The 19769-nt window shown below is 47.1% G+C and overlaps 1 protein-coding gene across 1 annotated transcript in view; it reads right to left on the bottom strand.

The window, feature by feature from the left end:
• RAB3GAP2 (RAB3 GTPase activating non-catalytic protein subunit 2) overlaps window positions 1-19769 on the bottom strand; it is a 2371691-nt gene that overhangs the window by 197750 nt on the left and 2154172 nt on the right. The window contains exon 31 of the mRNA XM_069608591.1: window positions 18021-18239. Within this exon, the coding sequence (XP_069464692.1) occupies window positions 18021-18239 (219 nt within the window). The remainder of the gene's footprint in view (window positions 1-18020; window positions 18240-19769) is intronic.

The raw sequence follows: 19769 nt of genomic DNA on the forward strand, positions 1-19769 counted from the left end.
AGGTGTTTGGCAGTAAACCCACTTGGTAGCAGTCTGTACCACACAGATTCACTTGGTAGCTGTGGCTGAGCAGTCAGACTTCCCTCAAGAAGAGTTAGGCAGTATACAGAGCATACAAAATAGGTACAGAAATACAGTAGTACAAGCAAACACTGACCAGAGCTTGGGTGTAAAAGTATATAATTATTTATTTAACACACACTTATAAAACACACTAGCACTAAGTTGGTAAGATAAGTTCAAAACACAATCACTATTATCATATGTACATCCCTGATTACTTGTTGGACAAGTCTTAGTTAACACCACTTATTTCCAGACAGAGGTGAGCGCTTAACATTCAATGGCACTCCAATAAGTTAAATAAAAAGGGAGGGAAAAGCAGAATTATGGAAGCCTACACACTAAACACTTTTTAAAGAACCACAGCAAGTTAGGAAGGCACAGTCTACTGGTGAGCAAGGAAGTTTAGGGGCCAGGCCCACTTTCAAGGGAGCCAGGAGGAAGATGCCCAAGATCAGACAGTTACACAGAGTCTTCAAAGTTTGTGGAGGTAGTTCGAAAAAGGTTTAGTTCAGTGCAGGAAAGTTAGCTAAGGTGTCCCAGGCTAACCCAGGTTCGAGAGACGAGGATTTAATACAACCCGTTCAAACGGTTGCAAGGGAAGCCAGGCGGAACGCGGTACCTTAAATGGAGAGGATCCTCCAGCGGGGGCAGTTGTTCCTGGCAGCGGGTGCAAGTCGCAGCGTCGTCCAGAGGAAGAAAAGATCTCGTCGTGGAGGAAGGATGAAGGTCGTTGCACTGCCAGGGAAGAAACCAGCCGCGGAGTTATCCGGTACAAAGGTACTACCCTTTCGGTTCGCGGTAGTGGTGAAAATGTGGTATCCCGGTTGCTGGGGTGCTTGGCACAGGCAGGGCAGCCACGAGATGCCCCAGGAAGGTGAAAGAAGGAAGACTGGTTATCCCCACCAGTCGAAGGAAGAAGACTCTCCCCCGCCCCACTAAGTTCAATTCTATACAAATAAGAAACATTTGAAAACTCACGGCAGAAAACCTTATCCCATTGTTGGTAGAGGCCCTTGCAACCCAAACCCATAACAACCCTACCCCCACCTGACTGGCCAACTTCTATCATAACTGCCTCAAAACTACCATTGACATCTTAGCTCTGCTGAAAACCAAAACACCAAAATCAGCCAAACTGTCCAACTTCTGGTTCAATGAGGAACTTGTAGCACTGCAGAGAAAGAAAAGAACACTAGAACATTCATAGAAAATCCCCTTCCACCCGCCTCAGCCAGCACGGTGCTAGCGGCAAACAAACTCTACAAATCTACCATTATAGCACATAAAGCAAATGCTTTTAACACCTGCATACTCAACGCAGCTTCCAATTCCAAATAACTCTTTACTATTCTCAAAGAACTGGAAAACCCCATTCCCGTGATCACTTCCACCATTGAGAGCAAAGACTGGTGCACCACCATACAGAATGCTCTAGCCGATAAAATAACCAGGCTCAAAGACAAAATTGCAGCTAAGAGATCCCTACTAGAGGGTAAAGGTTCTCCTCCCCACTCGTGAACACTGATCAGGATAACGAGGCTTCACAATTCAAATTCTTGCAGGTTAGCCAGGACCAGGTACTAGACACCATAGCTAAACTAAAATCCTCCAACTGCAAAGGAGACTGCTTCCCGCCCACTGAATCAAACTCTGTGCACCAACTCTAACGCCTATCATCACCGACTTGTTCAACTCATCATTCTGCAACAATACTGTCCCAGCCACCATCAAAGAAGCATGGGTCACCCTGCTTCTCAAAAAACCATCACTGGACCCCACTGTACCCACTAATTACCAGCCCATAACGACAGTTCTGTTCTTACTGAAAAATAATTGATAAAATTGCTTATGCTCAAATTCAAAACCACTTCGAATAAAACCAACTCCTAGGTGCCAGGCAATCCGGTTTCCGGCCTAGTCATAATACGGAAACGGCACTACTGGACCAAAAAATCCAAATGGATTCAATAAGAGACTCCAGGAACATGTGCATCTTACTCTTATTAGACCTCTCAGCTGCTTTTGATTTGGTCGACCATGACAAATTATGTAGCATGCTATCAAACAACTTTAAATCATCCCAGGAAACCACCTGCTGGGTCAAATCTTTCTTCTCTGAACGGACCTCAAGAGTGGCCATAGGCAAGGAAGCTGCAGACCCCATCCTGGTCCCCATTGGTGCACCACAAGGGTCTTGTCTTTCACCCACCGTAAACAATGACTACACAAAGCTGCTATTTGCAGCTCTGGACACGATGGGTCTCATCTACACAAACTTCACGGATGACACAAAGATTCTTATCCCCATCATCAGAAACCATGAACAAGACACGATTAATGTAAACAAAATGTATGCCATAATCCAAAACTGGATGGCCAACAATAGTCTTTGTCTTAATGACAAAAAGACAGAGATTCTTATCGTGGGCTCTAACGTCAAAATAAAATCTTTACCTTCTGATTATGCCTCCATCACCATTGATGGCACACCCATGCATATCCTTAATCGGGTCAAAACATTGGACGTCTATCGAGACACCAACCTCACAATGAATAAACATGTTAATGCTCTAGCATCTGCCACGTCATACACATCCAAACTTGTTGCGCTCAGCAGTCAATTTCTGACGCCACAAAACTGCACTACACTGGCACAAGCACTCGTCCTGTCCAAGTTGGATTACAGTAACATACTGTTGTTAGGATCCTCCAACACCAACTTGGCCAAACTCCTGCAAAACAATTCGCTGAGAGCTGTCCTAAGCGTAAAAATATCTGACCACACCTCCAAGAACAGGAGGGAAGCCCACTGGCTCCCCATCAAAGCCAGAATCATCTTTAAAACACTCAGTATCACCCATAAATGCATTAGCAAGAGAGCTCCTACCTACCTCAACAAGGCTATTAGCCACAATAAAATTATGAGAACCCTGAGATCCAATAATAACTCCCAACTCATCAAATTCACAAGAGTGGGAGGGACCAGTTTTCCAGTAGTAGTGCCCAAAATCTGGAACTCCCTCCCCCACACCACCAGGAATGAGCCGTCCCACCAGAAGTTCAAAAAAGAATTGAAAACTTGGCTCTTCAACAAATACTAACCCAGAACCATACAATAACTGTATAGCATAACTCTAGACTGGATACTATTCTGGACCATACTGTAGCATGTGAATTAGCAAATAATGTTCTAATTTTGATGTGTTATGTATTTTAATGTAACTGTAACCTTATTCACCTGTAACAAGACTTAAGATATACTATAACCTACGCTGTGATACCCCAGGGTTTGGGTGTGTAACACATGTAATAAAAATAAAAATAAATAAAGGCCGGGAACTGGTCTAGACTAGTGCAAACCACTACAGAGGATGCATGGCTTGACTCAAAGTTAGCCCACGTCTGCATAAGTGCCATTTGAGACATGAGGGTAGAACTTCAAAAAACAAATTGGTACCCCAATGGCTACTATAAAGATGCATTGTGCTATCAATGCACTAAATAGGCTTGCATCCTTTGTAAAGCCACCGCCAAATTACAAGAACCACCCATCCTTCTCCACATAACCACTGTAGGTTAATATAATCCCCCATGGCCAAAAACGTGAGTGCTTAAAAGCACCCCTAGCTCAGAAGCTGTATGTGCTATTAAGGACCATACACTCAGAAAGGGCTGCAGTGACAGGGGGGCTTCAGTAGAAGTTCCCGATCACAACAAAAATAGGGCAGAGATCCAAAACATAAAGAAGGGAAACAGCAAAACATTTAGGAGATGATAAACAGGGTCATCAGAACCCCCAAAAATGAAATTCTGCCACAACAGTGATCTTAAGTAATAATGCTTCTGCTTTCTCTCCTCCTCTCCCCTGCTGAACTCATTGCTGAAACTGAAACTGCACTGGTCACCTGGCTACCCTCGGTTATCGGGCCCAGGTTCTCTCCCCGCCAGTTGCACACCTGCAGTGCCCCCCGGCGACCCTTGCACTCTGGGGCTGTTTCTGTATCCCTACAGCCCCATACCAGCACTTGACACCTGATGTCTGCACTTACCCTTGCACCTGCCACCAGCTGGCCGCACTACTTATTATTGTTCTTATTTATTGTTTTGATTTATTTACTGTTTATCCTATGTACTGCACTTCCCCTCCCCCTTGATCTTTCCCTTTTCCCGCCCTCTCCCCTGCACTTGCGCAATTTCAATGTCACCTGGCCTAGTAAGATCGTTGTCTCTGTCTTCCCTCTGTTGGTGTCTGGTCAAAGGATCGAAAACAAAAGGATCTAATACAATAGTTGAGAGTCAAAAGGACCGAAAAAAAAAGGTTGAATACCTTTTTTAAAATATATATATTTTTTTTTGGTTTCCGTTTATGAAAAAATGAGTTTTTTATATCAAAAACAGGGGTTTGGGGGGGACCCCCCCTAAAAATAAAGAAAAAAGAATAATAATTAAAAAAAAAAAAATAAATAAATTCGACCTTTTTTTTCTGTCCTTTTGACTCAAAACTATTGCATTTCGATCCTTTGGATTCGATCCTTTCATCTATAACCCCCTCTGTTCCCCTCCCTTGCCTCATCACGCCTTGAAACACTTGTGTATAGGAGCATTATTTATTTTATTTTTTTTTTAAAACACTTTTTATTGGCATTTAGGTAAGTTTACATTTCAGAGCTGCATTTAGTGGAGGTACTTATTAGCCATATAGAGTGAGAAAGTAACAGGTAACAACAATAGTAACAACAAGAATGCACAGTCTCTTTGTGTGGGTGTCCTTGTTCGGCTCGTGTTCCGGAGAAAAGGAGTGTGGAGGCAGAGTTCGAGGGCTTACGAATGATCAAGGTTCAGGTTCTGGGTGGTTCAATATTTGTTTAATGTTAGAGTGGGCGGACACCTCAGGGGGGTTTGAAGTCTGCGGAGAAGGGTATGTCGTGGAGCAGGGCCCTCCACGCTTCAAGGGTGTTGTTTACGTCGGCTATTCCAGTGTTAGCTCCATCCTGCCAGGCTCTGGTCTCGGCTGTGGTCCAACGCTCTAGTTCTCTGAGCCAGTGTTCGTATCTCGGGCCTGGTTTTGACTTCCAAGCCATAGCTATGGTTCTTTTGGCTAGGATGCAGGAAATGTCCATCAGCTTGACCACGTGTTTGATCTTGCTCAGGCTGGGGTATGTTCCGAGCAGGCATTCCTTGGGGTCCCAGTAGAATCTGGTAATGCCAGCTTCCGTGCAAGTTTGCTTTATTTTGGACCAGAATTGCGACACCTTGTTACAGGACCAGAACATGTGCAGTAGGTCTGCTGCGTTGGTGCCGCACCAAGGGCAGTTTGATGATATCTTTTTGTTGAAGCTGGCGACTCTCTTCGGGGTCATGTATGTTCTATAGAGAACATTGAGTTGGATTTGTCAGAATCTGGTGTTCCTGGAGACCTCTTTGGGGAAAAGTAATACTCTCTCCCATTCAGTGTCCGTGAGCGTGATCTGGAGGTCGAGTTCCCACCTTTCTTTTAGTGCTGCACTTTTAGGGTTGGGTCTGTCTATAAGGCGGCCGTAAAGGCGGGTTATTGGTTTCCAACCGTCTGAGAGTTCATGCATCTCGTTGAGCAGAGAGTTGGGGATGGGTTCTTCTGGCCATTCTGCCCATTTTCTTTTTGCAACCTGTCTGAGACGATGATACCACAGGAATTGGCCTCTGTTTAGATCCTCTGATTCCACGATCGCTTGGAATTCTCTGAATTTGGCGTCTTCGTACATATCGCCCCAAGTGTAAATCCCAGCGCGCTCCCAATTTCTTGCCACCTTGAGGTCTGTTATGGTTTGACATGTGTCGACAAGGATGGGGGTGTCCGGAGAATACGGGTGGGTCATTTGAAGGATGGAGCAGGTTCTAATCAAAATTTGTCTACCCAGGTGCACAATCATAGGGGCTTCTTGTGTTTGTTTCAGTGGGTTCCAGAGTGATTCCTTGGGAAACAGATTGGAAGGTATTATCCTTAGTAGTCCTGATTCCGCATTAGGGTCGTCGTGGAGCCATTTTGTGACATGGCTGAGTTGAGCCGCTAAGTAATACATGTGTAGGTCCGGGAGCTGGACCCCCCCCCTCCTTGTGTCGCAGCGTGAGGATCTTTAGGGGTAGCTTGTGTCTAGTTGGGCCCCATATGAAGTCTCTGATTAGCGATTCGAGCTTTCTGAAGAAGGATATAGGGATGTAGTAGCAGACATTTGTAAAGTAGTAGAGGAATCTCGGTAGGATAATCATTTTCACGATTGCTGCTCTGCCCATCATGGCAAGTGGCAACTTTGACCAGAACTTCATGGAGTTACGGAGTGCTTTTGCTGCTCTTTCAGTGTTGTGGTCGTGGGTGAGTTCTGGGGTATGCGTTATGTTGATTCCCAGGTAGCGGAACATTCCTGGTTGCCATTTTATCCCCACCTCCGGCAAATCTTCCTTAGCTATCTTGTTGAGTTTGGCTAGTGGGAATGCGCAGGATTTAGATCTGCTAAATTTGATTCCGGAGTACCGGGCATAATTGTCCAGGACATCGAGAAGAACCTGCGCGTTCATTTGTGGGTCCTTTAGGTATAAGAGAACGTCGTCTGCGTATAGGGAAATTATGAAGTGCCTGTTGCCTAGCTTTATGCCTGCATCAAAGAACTGTTTCCTGCAGTAGATGGCAATCGGCTCCAGTCCCAGGACGTACAACATGGGTGATAGCGGACAGCCCTGCCTGGTGCCTCTTTGTATCGCCCAGGCTTCAGATATCGTTCGTCCGGTCTTCACTCTGGCCCTGGGTGAGCTATAAAGGACCCTGACCCAACTCACAAAGCCCCCTCCGAACCCAAACTCGCTCAACACCTCGATTAACCACTCCCAGTAGATGGAGTTGAAGGCCTTGACGGCGTCCAGTGAAAGTACCGCCAGGTCCTCGGCGCTTTCCTGGGTCTCAGCTATGACGTGCTGTAGTCTCCTCAGGTTGGCCGTGGTGTTGCGTCCCGGGATGAACCCGTTTTGGACCTCATGTACAATGGTCCCAATCACCCTCGCGAGTCTCTTAGCCAGAATGGTGGTCAAAATCTTGGCGTCGTAGTTTAGCATAGCTAGCGGGCGATACGAATCGCAGCGTTCGGGTGGCTTATTTGGTTTGAGCATAGGGATTATGATGGTTTCCCTCATGGTGCAGGGGAGAATTCCCTCCTCATACGCCTCCGTGTAGACCCCCAGTAGTATTGGAGTGATGGTGGCTTCGTAGGTTTTGTAGAACTCGGGCGGGAGTCCATCGCTCCCCGGGGTCTTGCTGGTGGCTAGCGATCTGATCGCGTCCTTGATGTCGTCGGCAGTGATCTCGTTGTCTAGTGCCGCGCGCTGTTCTTCGGACAGTCTTGGGAGTCCGATCTCATCTAGGGTGGCTCTGATGTCTTCTCTGGGTACTAGCTTATCGTGGGAGTAGAGCTCAGAGTAGAATTCTGCGAAAGCGGTGTTGATGTCAAGTTGTGATTTATGGGTAACTCCACGTTCGTCCTGGATCTCGGTGAGGGAGTGCCTTGGGTGTTCTCGTTTGCACAACCATGCTAGTAGTCTGCCTGGTTTATCGGCATCTTTGTGTGCTTTGGTGGTGTTGGTTGCAAAGTCGAATTTCGCCAGTCTGTCCCATGCGATTCGACAGTCATCCCGGAGCCCCCTCAGGGTCTCCTCCTTTTCAGCAGCAGTGTCTACTTGGGACTCGAGGCGTGTTATCTCTGCTTCGTGTTTTTCCAGTGTTTCCTTCAGGCGTCTGCGAATACCTCCCGCTCCAGAAATGGCTTCGCCCCGTGTTACCACTTTCATCGCCTCCCATAACGTACTCCAGCTCGATACGGACCCCTTGTTGTTGTCGATGTAGTCTTCGAGCTTAATGCCAAGATCTTCCTTGAATTCTTGATCAGTGAGTGCCATGGGGGATAGTCCCCATGTCGGGATCGGGGGCCTAGGGCCGTTCAACCTCCACTGCATAACCAGCGGGGAATGGTCAAATATCGATCTGCCTAAGTATGTGGTGTCCTCCACCAGTGCAACTTGTTCCCTGTCAATGAAGAGATAGTCAATCCTTGTGTGAATCTTGTGCGGGGCAGAATGATAGGAGTAGCTCCTCTCTTCTGGGTGTTGCTCTCTCCATATGTCCACCAGGTCTAAGTGTTCCAAGGCGTTGTTGAGAGCCGTGGGGGCGGCGTTGCGTGGTTGTTGTAGGGGCGCCGACCTGTCCATCACGCCATTTCTGGCGCAGTTGAAGTCGCCTCCCCAAATGAAGGTGCCCTCTCTGTGGTGGGCTATTTTAGAGCACAACATTGTGATATGCGATGGTATCCCGTGCTGGGGGAAGTAGGAGTTGACCAGGCAGATTGTTGTGTGTTCAATGGTCCCCCATAGTATCAGGTATCTGCCCTCTTTATCAGCTTCCGACCCCTGTAGGCGAAACGGGACGCTTGGGTTCACCCATGTGAAGACTCCACGTGCGTATTTGGAGTATGATGCTCCCTTTCCAATGCCTCCCCATCTCTCAGCCAATTTGGAGGAGGATTCCGCCGTCAGGTGGGTTTCCTGGAGCATTGCTATAGAGATCTTCTTTCTGCGGAGGTAGGATTGGACACGATTTCTTCTCAGGTAGGAGTTCATCCCGCGCACGTTCCACGTCAGTATCTTTAGTTGTGGTGTCATTTGGATGTGCGGATGCTCTTTCTTGTCCCCTCCCCGGGGGGTCCGCCCATAGGGATAGGTTTCCTGATGAGGAGATTCGGCGTTTGGCCCTCGATCTTGCCTAAGGTTGAGTACTGTGTCAGTTTCTTCTGTTGTCCGTTCGAGTGTGATGATGTGGAGGCTGTGCATCTAACATAACAGATAATGTAACTGTAACTGGTGCGCCTAGCGACTGCATTCAATTTGCCGTGCTCAGGCGCTCTCGCACCGTCGGGTCCCATCCGGGCGTCGGGTTCGAGTGGGGTCGGTCAGGCAACTGGCCTGTCCTGGTCTGTTCGCGGGGGCGAGGTCCTGAGTCCAGTGTGGGGCCAAGCGAGAGCCGCGTTTATCTAGCGAACTGTAGTGTAGATTGCTTCCGCACTGGGGGGTGCATGTGTTTATGGCGTGATCTTGCTTCGGCTGTCATGTATGTGACCTGCTGCATTGCTTCAGTCATCTGTCTCTGAGGTGGGTGTCAGCGCCTTGGGCTAAATTGTTGTCCTCCATCCACATGTTGGCGGCCTCTGGGGTCTCCAGGAAAATCGAGCGGCCCTTGAAGATGACTTTTAGTCTGGATGGATAGAGCAGCATATATTTTAGATTTAGTTGCCGCAACCTGGCTTTGATTGGAACAAATGAATTTCTGTCTCTTTGCACTTTTGGGGTGTAGTCTGGGTAGACGGATATTTTTGAGTTGCCGCGTTCGAATGGGCCAGTCTCCCTGGAGTGTCTGAGAATGACTTCTCTGTCTTGGAAGTTAAGTATTTTGGCTATTATTGGGCGGGGGTGCGAGCCCGGAGGGGGCCTCTTTTGGAGGGACCTGTGTGCCCTCTCGACAGCGAAGCCTTGCGCGAGTTTGCCTGCGCCCACCTCTTGTTGCAGTAGAGTCTCTATATATGCAGTGGGGTTCGGACCCTCGTCACCTTCGGGGATTCCGAGTATCCTGATGTTGCTCCTTCTGGCACGCCCCTCGGCCTCCTCAGCCCTCGCCTCGAGAAAAGCCACCTTCCTTTCGAGGTCCGTCACCTTAGCTTTCAGCTCTACAGTGTTTTCTGTGGTCTCTTTGATGGTTGCCTCGGAGGAGGCGACCCTGTCCGTTAAATTCCTGGCATCCTGTCTCACTAGCTGAATGTCAGACCGGAATTCGTCAATTTTGGTGTCAATGAAAGTGCGCAGGGATGCTATAGCCTCCAGCACTTGTGATTGGTTCTCGGTGGGGTCTGCGTTTTTTGGTTTTGTGGGATCGGGGCTAGTGGGGTGCTGGTCGGCCGAGGTCCTGGCTTTTGTGGAGACGTAGCTGTCCATCGTGGCAGGTTTTGGTTTGCCTCTGGCAGACATGGCGGGACTCTGGGGGCGTTGGTTGAGTGATGCTGCCTTAATGATGCGTTGGGTAGCAGTGACCCTCAAGTTGCAGGTGTAATAAGTTCCTCCCAGGCAGCGTGGGGTGGGTTGATGGTGTTAGTGCTCCCGAGGGAGGATCAAGGGGGGCTGGGCGATGATGGGGTCAGAGCTCAGAGCAGCGGATGCTGGTGCTGCTGTGGAGATTAGCGGGGCCCCCCCTGTCTCCTCACCTCATGGGCTTTGGCCCCCTCTGCAGGCACGTCAGCTGCACTCCCAGCGGCGATCAGTGTTCTTGGGGGGACGATGTCGTCGCCCGTTCGGCGGGAGGAGTTATAGCGCCTGTTGGCTGCTGCTCGCTGCGCCCTGCGTCCTGCGTGTCGGAGGGGCCGCAGGCGCTCAGTGCGCGGCTTCGGGGTTGTGTGGGAGTGTGTTCCCCAGGGTCGCATCCACCAATGACCCGTTCCTCTGTGTGCTGGTCTTCGCGACGGCGGTGCGTCGCGGCAACCTCTGCCGCGTTAGAGCAACGCAGGGGCCGCCATCTTGAACGCAGGCGAGGGTGGAGAGGGGGAGAGTTCGCGCCGGACAGAACTGTGCTTTCCCGGCTCCTTTTCTCCTCGGGATTGTTGTCGTCGCTCGACAGCGATTTCCGCCGTATTGTGTCCGAGTTTGAGGCCCGGAGGCGAGTTGCTTGCGGTCGAACAAGGATCGTAACGCGGCGTCTCGGCTCGAGCTCGGCGCCTTAGCCTCCTATCACCATGAGCTCCAGGCCACGCCCCCTGTATAGGAGCATTATAAATGCCATATCATATAACCGCGCATATCAGAATTGGAGTCCTCCTTTTAAGACCACTCTCATAATCAAGCCGAGATGGAGCAGCAATGTCAGGTTTTGGAGACCAGATTCCACTCCATGGAGGATAAGCTGGAGGACACAGAAAACCGATCCAGTAGAAACAATGTTAGGATTCGGGGAATCCCTACTATGGTGGCCAACTCAGAGCTTGAGGACTACGTGAGGGCTCTGTTTGAGGCAATCTTGGGTGACTCAGAGGGAGTTGATCTTACCCTGGACCGAACCCAGTCTTCTCCAACTTCCAGCAGCGGAAAGGATTGGTTCCAGATGTTCTGACCAGACTTCACTACTTTAAATCTAAGGAACTCATCCTGCAAAAAGCTAGTAGGGGGTCTGCTGTCCAGCTATTTCAAGAACTGGCCCCATCAACCATTTTCAAGCATCGATAACCGAGGTCCCTGACGAGTTGGCTGCAAATGAAAGAAGTGCCCTACAGGTGGGGGTTCCCATTCAAAATTGTCTTCTCCATCGATGGCGTGAGGCATCAGTTCTACACATTGCAGGCAGCAGTGTCCACCTTGAAAATCCCCACTTCAGAGATTGAAATTGAACTCCCAGAGACATCAGAGGATCCGGGCCAGCTACAGGACTGGTCTCCAGTACAATCCAGACGAAGGCTGCTACGGGACCACTGTGAAAGGAATGTTGATTCTGCGGAACCCAACTGAGACACTACGATCTTGTTTATTGGCAGCATGTCGGTTCTCTTGTGGCCTAGGTCTCCCCCTCCTGCAGTTGGGGCATAGTATAGTTCTGCTGGATTTAGTTCATATAGTTTGTCAGGTTTATAGTTCAATGTAGGCTATGTTCGCTTCCCTCTTTAGGTCTTGCACGCTATTCTCTTCTCGCTGATCGGGTGGTGGAGGCTTGTGGGGCATGGACAGGGGTTCCCGGGTCCCTACGTGGGTTTCAGCGGGGCGCTCCCATACCAGCCTATTTTGGTTTACCCTCCAGGAGCCACGGCTGGGTTTCCAATCTCGCTCTTGTTTCACAAGTATGTAGAGCTTCATTTGAATGGCGCTTAAATTCATCTCCCTGGACATCCAGGGTTTCAATTCCCCCATGAAAAGGCATGGTATATTGACCAGACTGACTCAACTGGTGGCAGATATTGCGTTGTTGCAAGAGACGCACCTTCTTAGATGGGACTAGCTGAGATTAAGTTTGGTTTGGTACTTGCACCACTTTTTCGCCTCATTGCCTGACAAGAAAGCAGGGATTGCAATTCTGGTGGCAAGGTCCGTTTCCTTTTCTAAACTGGGGATACCCCGAAAACCCTGGAGGGTGTTATATTGGACTTATCATGGAGGTGCTGGGAGGACACTCATGCTCTTCAGTATATAGTCCGAACCAGCGTCAGGACCAGTTTTATGCTGATCTGCTCCCTGAGGTGGTTAATTTTCAGAGGGGGGATTTAGTTATGGCTGGGGACTGGAATGTCACCCTAGAAGAGGATCGCAATAGATCCCGGGACTGCTCATTGGTGGGATCGAGCCGCTCCCCATATTTAGTCTAAGGTATGACTGATTTACAGTTAGTAGATGCTTTGGCGACACCTTCGCCCTACAGAAAGAGATTATTCCATTTTCTTTCATGCATATCGCTCGTACTCTAGATTGGACAATTTTTTAATTTTGCGCACCCTCACCAGTCAGATTTTGGAGTCTATGATCGTGATAAGTGGCTTTGGTCGCCGATCATTTCCCGGTTTGGTTGCAACCTTCGTATGAGTGGCAGACAAATTATTCCCTTTTTCGAGACCCAGTTATCCATGCGGCTATTTCGTACTGGATCTCCCAAATTCTCTAGAAGAATTGTACACCTGGGATGGCTTTATAAATTATATGGGAGGCCTTTAAACCTACTATCAGAGGTGAACTTATTCCCCAGGGCTCACAGAGGAAGAAAGCTTTGGTAGCCCACCAGATTGTTATCGAAGGGAGGATTTGGGTTCTGGAGGCTCAATATAGACAGCAGAGTTCAAGAGCAGTGTATAGACAGTTTCAGGGGACCAGGGCCAGGCTGAAGGTGCTTTGGGTTTCTAAGATGTATCAGTTGCTCCAGACTAGACACCATTATTTCAATACTTCCAACAAGTCCTCGCGTCTTTTGGCTTATAAGCTGAAGTCCTGCCAGACTTGTAATACTATCCGGTCCATCACAGACGATGCTGGAGAGGTGCATACATCTGAGGAAGTCAAGCTTCGTATTCTCTCTCGGTTCTATGGTGACTTGTTTTGAGCAGAGAGCCTGGGTACTGATCTTCAGCGCTCCTTTCTATGAGAAGACACTCTCCCCCGGGTCTCTGAGTTGGACCGTGAGAGACTCGAAGCCCCAATATCCCGAAGAAGTCTTACGGGTTGTTAAAGGTCTGGAAACGAATAAAGCATCAGGCCCAGATGGATTTTCAGCGGCCTTCTATAAGCACTTTTCTGCCTTACTAATTCCACACCTAGTCACTGCAGTCAATAGTTTTCTGGAAGGGGGCGTGGTTATGCCATCCATGGGTGAATCCACATTATTGCTAATACTGAGACCTGGGAAGGATGCATTATTGTGCACCTCTTACAGACCCATAGCAGTGCTCAACTACGATGCCAGGATCCATTCAAAGGTGCCGGAAGACAGGCTGATCTCTGTCCTACTGTCCTTGATCCACATTGATCAAACCAGCTTTATTTCCGGGTCGACAGACCCATGACAATATTTGTAGAGCAGCGGACGTTATTGATTGGGCACATAACCGCAACACCTCTCTGGCGGTGTTGTCAGTCGACGCCAAGAAGGCCTTTGACAGAGTTGACTGGTCATACGCCAGGGAGGTGTTACACAGCTTTGGGTTTGGAACACATTTTGTGAAATGGATTTTTGCGAATTATGTACGACCTACAGCTCGGATCAAATTGAGTGGGTTCCTTTCTGACCCGGTTCCCCTGTCTAGAGGCACCTGTCAAGGTTGGCCCTTGTCGCCTCATTTTTGGTCTAATCGTGGAAACTTTGGCTGTGCGGATTAGGTCCAATGCTCTTATAGAGGGGGTACGGACTGGCCCGACTCACCATAAGCTAGCCCTCTATGCAGATGGCCTGCTGTTTTTTATGCAAAACCCGCTGCGTCACTACCACATATAGTTTCTGCCATGGAATTGTTTTGCCGGGTCTCTGGGTTTAAAAAACATATATTTTTAATATAACGGAGTTGGAGAGGGCGGTTGAGGGCCTTAAGTCTCAATTTGACTTTCAATTGAGCCAGGACTCGTTGAGTTACTTGGGGATCCATCTTGCTAGGTCCCACTCACTTTTGTTTTCTAGTAATGTCCCTGCCCTTTGCAGACAACTCAAGGATGATCTGGCGCGATGGGCCCACCAAAGAATTTCATGGCTGGGTAAGATCATGGCTGTGAAGATGTCCCTTTTACCCAAGCTTCTCTACGTGATGCAGGCCATGCCTCTTATTTTTCCAAAGAAGACCCTGAGAGATGTATAGGCCAAATTCTGAAGTCTATTTGGGCCGAGAAGCCTCACCCGGTCTCTTGGCGGACTATGTTGGCTGATCAGATCAAGGGTTGGGGGTTCCTGCCCTACAAAAGTTACTATTACGCCGCTCAGCTTTCCCCTTTTCTGGATCAAGGGCCCTTGGTATTCAGAAGCATTGGGTAGAGATTGAGAGAGAGGGCTTGGGAGCACCATTACATGAGTGGTGTTGGATTCCCCAAGCACACAGACGTTACCCCATCTCCACGTTACAAGCCACTAAGGCATCTCTGATGGTTTGGGATACAGCTAATAGACGGTACAATGTCCTTATGACACCTTCTCCGCTTACCCCTGTTCTCCGGAAGAAACCGCCTTTCCACCGGGTCTGGCACTCAGGGCCTTTTTGCACTGGGCGGTCTGTGGAGGGTTGGCTAATTATTTACTGATGGCGTGCAATGTCATTCCAAGAATGCCAACAGTCCTTTATTCCTCCAGAGGTGGCTAAATATACTTATTTGCAGTTGCGTCATTGGCTTGGGTCCCTAAAATGAAAATGGAGGGGAGTAGGGACACTACTTAGTTTGAGGGTCTTTTTGTGGGAGATCCTCCTGCCTGGAAAATATCCACTCTTTACAGGATTCTTAATGATAAACGCTTTAGCCCCCCTCATACTTATATGGACCTGTGGGCGTCTGCTGTAGGGGGCGATATTGATGATTTATCGTTGTTTAATATTTGGTCTAGAGCCTCTAGGTCCTCCCATTGCATTCAGTTGAAAGAAAACAGTTATACGCTTCTCACCCGGTGGTACAGTACTCCAGAACGCCTTCACAACATGCATACGACAACTCCATCTTCCTGCTGGCAATGTGGACAAGCCGTGGGCACTTTCTTTCATGTTTGGAGGTCTTGTTATTTTCTGCAGCACTATTGGAAGGAAATACTATCCCACATTAAGACCATTACAGTGGAGGATTTGCCCATGGACCAAAAAACTGTCTTGTTGGGGAATGTGGCACCAGGGTGGCGGGGGGAGGTGTATGGGATATCTAGTAAAGGTGCCCAGCTGGTTTCACACCTTTTGATGACATATCAGATTATCCTGGCACATGACTGGAATGTAAATGTATCCCTCCGATATTCGTGAGTGGTGGGGTAGGGTTTGGTTCTCTTTGGCTATAGATCAAAATGATGCTACTAACAAAGGGGATTTGTCTTCCTATCCTATAACCTGGCATCCATTTATTTGTGAAAAGTTATGATTTTCCGTTGATCCATCATGAACCCCAAAGCATGGCTGCCTTCACGATGGTGTAGGCATTTTGGGCCTGCAGGGATGTTCCTGATGGTGTACTGCTCCTTTTAACTCATTTGCCATGTCACCAGCTGTAGGTAACTGCTACCCATGAACCGTAATGCTGTTGATCCCCTCAGCATATGAGTTCATTCCCCCATGGTTGTGTTCTTATTTTGTTTTATTCTCTGCATGCAAAAGCTTTGTCTTGATTTGGTCAGTCTCTGCACCTGTAACCTCAGTAGCATTCTGTAGGATTTCTTATTGTACTCACTGGTCTGGTGCCAGTTGCTTCCTGTAAGGTATGTTGCTGTTGTGGTTTGTTTTGTTTGTCAAAATTGTTAAACTAATTGAAAAAAGGATAGCCTGGAGACTAAGGACTCTTAAGCCTAGGTTTGTAGACTTTCTGTTAGCTACCTCATTTGAACATTTCCTGTGTAGCGAGAGTGTCCAGGAGGCGATAAGGACTTCTTGCATTGATATATTGGGAGAATAAGAAACGTATTTCGATGGCCCACCCTGACACTGTTTTTTATAGAAATGCCTCTTCAGTTTTAGCGATTCCCCTACTTTCCTTAGTCGTTCAACCAATCCAAATTCAAATTAACCAGGCACTATATAAAGACCTGTTGCCGCAGTATGATGTGTATCATTGCCCCGAGTTGCCCACACTAGCTTTGAAGACGCCGAGGGCCCAGACTCTGCCACCAGCACCGATACATATACCGTCAGGTCTGAGGCTTTTGTAAAGGTTGTCCATTGTTTGTTTCGTAAAAACAATTGCCTCTGTGCAAGCACAATGAACTAATAGGGTAAGTCACCTGATCTTCAGCTGATTTAGATGAATCTTCATATCCTTTTCCCTCAGAAAGCAGCGTCTTTTCCTTTTATGCGATGAGGAAAGATGGGACTCGACCCTCGAATGGGGCTTTTTGTAATGTTACTTGTGCTTTTTTCTAGGTTACCGCTCAGGTGAGGAGGTTATTTTGGGAGTATGCTTTATGGGGTTGGTAAACCTACCCTCTTCAAAAGATTTACTCTTCGAGGGAGTACTCAAGGCTGATTTGGATGGGGGCTGACTCAGAGCCAGCTTTGCTGCGCTTTTTCTAAGAGTCTCTTTAATCATTGCCTGGCAGGAACCACGCTCTGTCACATCGGGCCCTGACCCAAACAAAAGAAGCAGATGTTATAGAGGGGGTAGGGGGGGAGTTGGAGGGAGGCAACCAAGACCATTGGTGTTCCGGGCATGTTGCACGTAAATAATTATCTCTGAGAAAAATGTGCCCACACAGCGTGCTATGCGCATGGAAAAAAAGGAACTAATGTCATGGGACATAGTGTGTTCTATATCTAAGGCAGATGGTGCCACTTCCAAAACCATGTAGTTGGGCTGTTGAGGTACACATTAAAAGATTCCTATGACAGCTGCCGTTGAAGAATGAATACTTAAGATTACGCATCTGTTGGGTGGGATGCAATCTATTGAAATGGTTAATTGTCCCTGTTTTTCAATCCTGCCACAAATGGTGATTAACATGAAATCTTGATTTTATTCTGCTACACCCGGAACAAGCTTTGGTATTTTGCAGAACTGAATTAAAAACTGCAGTGCTTTGATCTGTCTGCAACTTGAAAGGAACAACTTCAGCTCTGAGACAGACACATGCGGACCACTAAATAAGAACTCTTGATAAATAAGAACTCTTGATTTGTATTTGTATTTATTTGCTACATAAACAAATAAATACAAATACAAATAATTATGTAACATGTAGCATAATGTTTTTTGTTTAACAAATACACTTTTAATTTGCGCTGGACTAAGAATGTAAAAGTTTCATAGTAACCATGGGATGCACATCTTCCCATGCACACTGCCTGCCATTTGCTAGTTTTCACTTCCTTTGAATTACTTTTATTGGATGGCCCAAGAATGAGAAAGGTTAAATGATCCTAAAACGGGTGCTATTTGAGCTATTGCTAAGTAGCCATAATTGAATATTTAGAATAAGAATTAGGGAAAAGACACAGCTTTGACTAATCATCAAATATTGGTCTACATATGAGGTTGTGTACAAAGAACATGCAGAAGGAGAAAATAGGAGTATTGTTATTTCAAATCACTGGTGAAATGACTTGACACAAAACAATCCATCAAAGTAAAAGGAGTCAAACACAGAAAACATGCTAAATCATTTCTAGAAAACTAAGGTATATAACATTTCATTTGATAATGTCCTTACAGAGGTCGACAAACAAATATGTTGTTAGTAGTGACTTACAAAACAATCATACCTTGCTATCAAAGAGAGCCAGTGGTTTCACAGATTTGAGAGAAAACCTCATTATGGCGAACAATAAAGAACACAATGTAGACTGATGCGCAACCAAAGGGTAATGAATGTGTTTTTGTTCTAGGGCTAACTCCACAATGGAGGTGGGACCCTCCACGGACATCCACGCATCTTCTGTGTCAAGCAATGGCACATGCATCTCGTCACTTCCAACATCAGCCTAAAAACAATGATTAAGAAAAATAATTATATAATTTTAAGGCATGCAAAGTTAGTTCTGAAAATACATCTATCAGAAGAGCCTAATCATTTCTACTGTTTTGAACAGTTCACAATCATGTGCACATTTTGACGGCACTGCAGTGTAGAAGATATGTTAATCTAAACCTCTCAGAGAACGAAATTAATAACTTTAAAAGATGAACTTTTTTATGTAATCAACCAGATAAGTATCATCAAGAACATTTATCTGCTTATTATATACCCTTGAGGGTCCCAATGCCAACTTTCACATAAAGGTGCTAACAACCCACATGATATGTTGATAGAATGAGGCAATTTCTAAAGGCTGAAGTAAAGCTATATTGATGATTGCAGGGATGAAGTGGCAAGGCACCAAATGTATCAGCACAGTACATCCATCTTGAGTGTAACATTCTGGATTATTTAAAAGATGTACTTTCTGAATTTGAACTCAGATTGCAGAATTTTGCAAAAGGGCATTAGTGATAGGGGGATACATTTCTACAACCTTCTTAATTAGGGCCTTGGTAGCATCATCACATAAGGTAGAATAAATAGGGCTCTAAGCACTGTCAATATTGTAAGACTCTTTATAAAAAGAGTCATGATGGGTGGGATGAACACCTATACCAGGGATTTCTAACTAAAGCACAAAATGGATAACTGGTTTAAAGGTGTCAGAATTGGATTACTCAAAATTGAGCAGAGTCCTTTCACATACATCATGGTTTCATCAACTAGATGTACTGAGTGACAAGTTACTTTGTGGTTGTTTTCATTGCACTCATCATGTCCAGAGTAGACTACGCCAACAGCCTGTACCTAGGAATGCCAGAACGACTATTAGTACCCGGCGAGAGTCAAGCAGAATGCAGCACGCTGGAGGCTTCCATCGTCCCCTGCCAGGGATGCAAGTACTTTTATTTAACTTTCCCTCTCGCCCCCCCAACCCCACTTACCTTCTGCTCCTTTTTTTTCGGGAGCAGAAGCGCTGGGAACACTTCTGTTCCCACTGCGTCCGCTGCTGATGGCCGCCATGGAAAGGGAAAACTGACTCCGTTTTCCTTTTCCCCGGCGCCCAATTTCTTGGTAATTTCTTTTTTTTGGTCCCGAAACGCTGCAGCGTTTCGGGACAGAAAAAAATGCTTTTAGTGCCCCGGTCAGGCAGATATTGCGGGCCGGGGTACTAATAGCAATATGCCCCTTGTGGCGGGGGCAGTACTGACTCAGGTAATGCCCCGGGGCCTTCGTTAAGGCCCAAGCGAGATTATGGGCCCCGGGGCATTACCTGAGTCGGTAATGCCCCTGCCGCTCGGGGCATATTGCTTAATTTAAAAAACTTCAGCGTATCCAAAGCGCTGCGCCCAGACTCCGGCTTAAACTACCATGAAGAGAACACATTACCCCAGCACTAAAAATGCTACACTGGATACCAATAAAACAGCGAATAAACTTCAAAACGATGTGCATAATGCACAGAACAATCCACGGCCAAGGAGCAGAGTTG

This window comes from Ambystoma mexicanum, chromosome 4q (genome assembly GCF_040938575.1).
Source record: "Ambystoma mexicanum isolate Mex_15411 chromosome 4q, UKY_AmexF1_1, whole genome shotgun sequence".
In the NCBI taxonomy this organism is placed as follows: Eukaryota; Metazoa; Chordata; class Amphibia; order Caudata; family Ambystomatidae; genus Ambystoma; species Ambystoma mexicanum.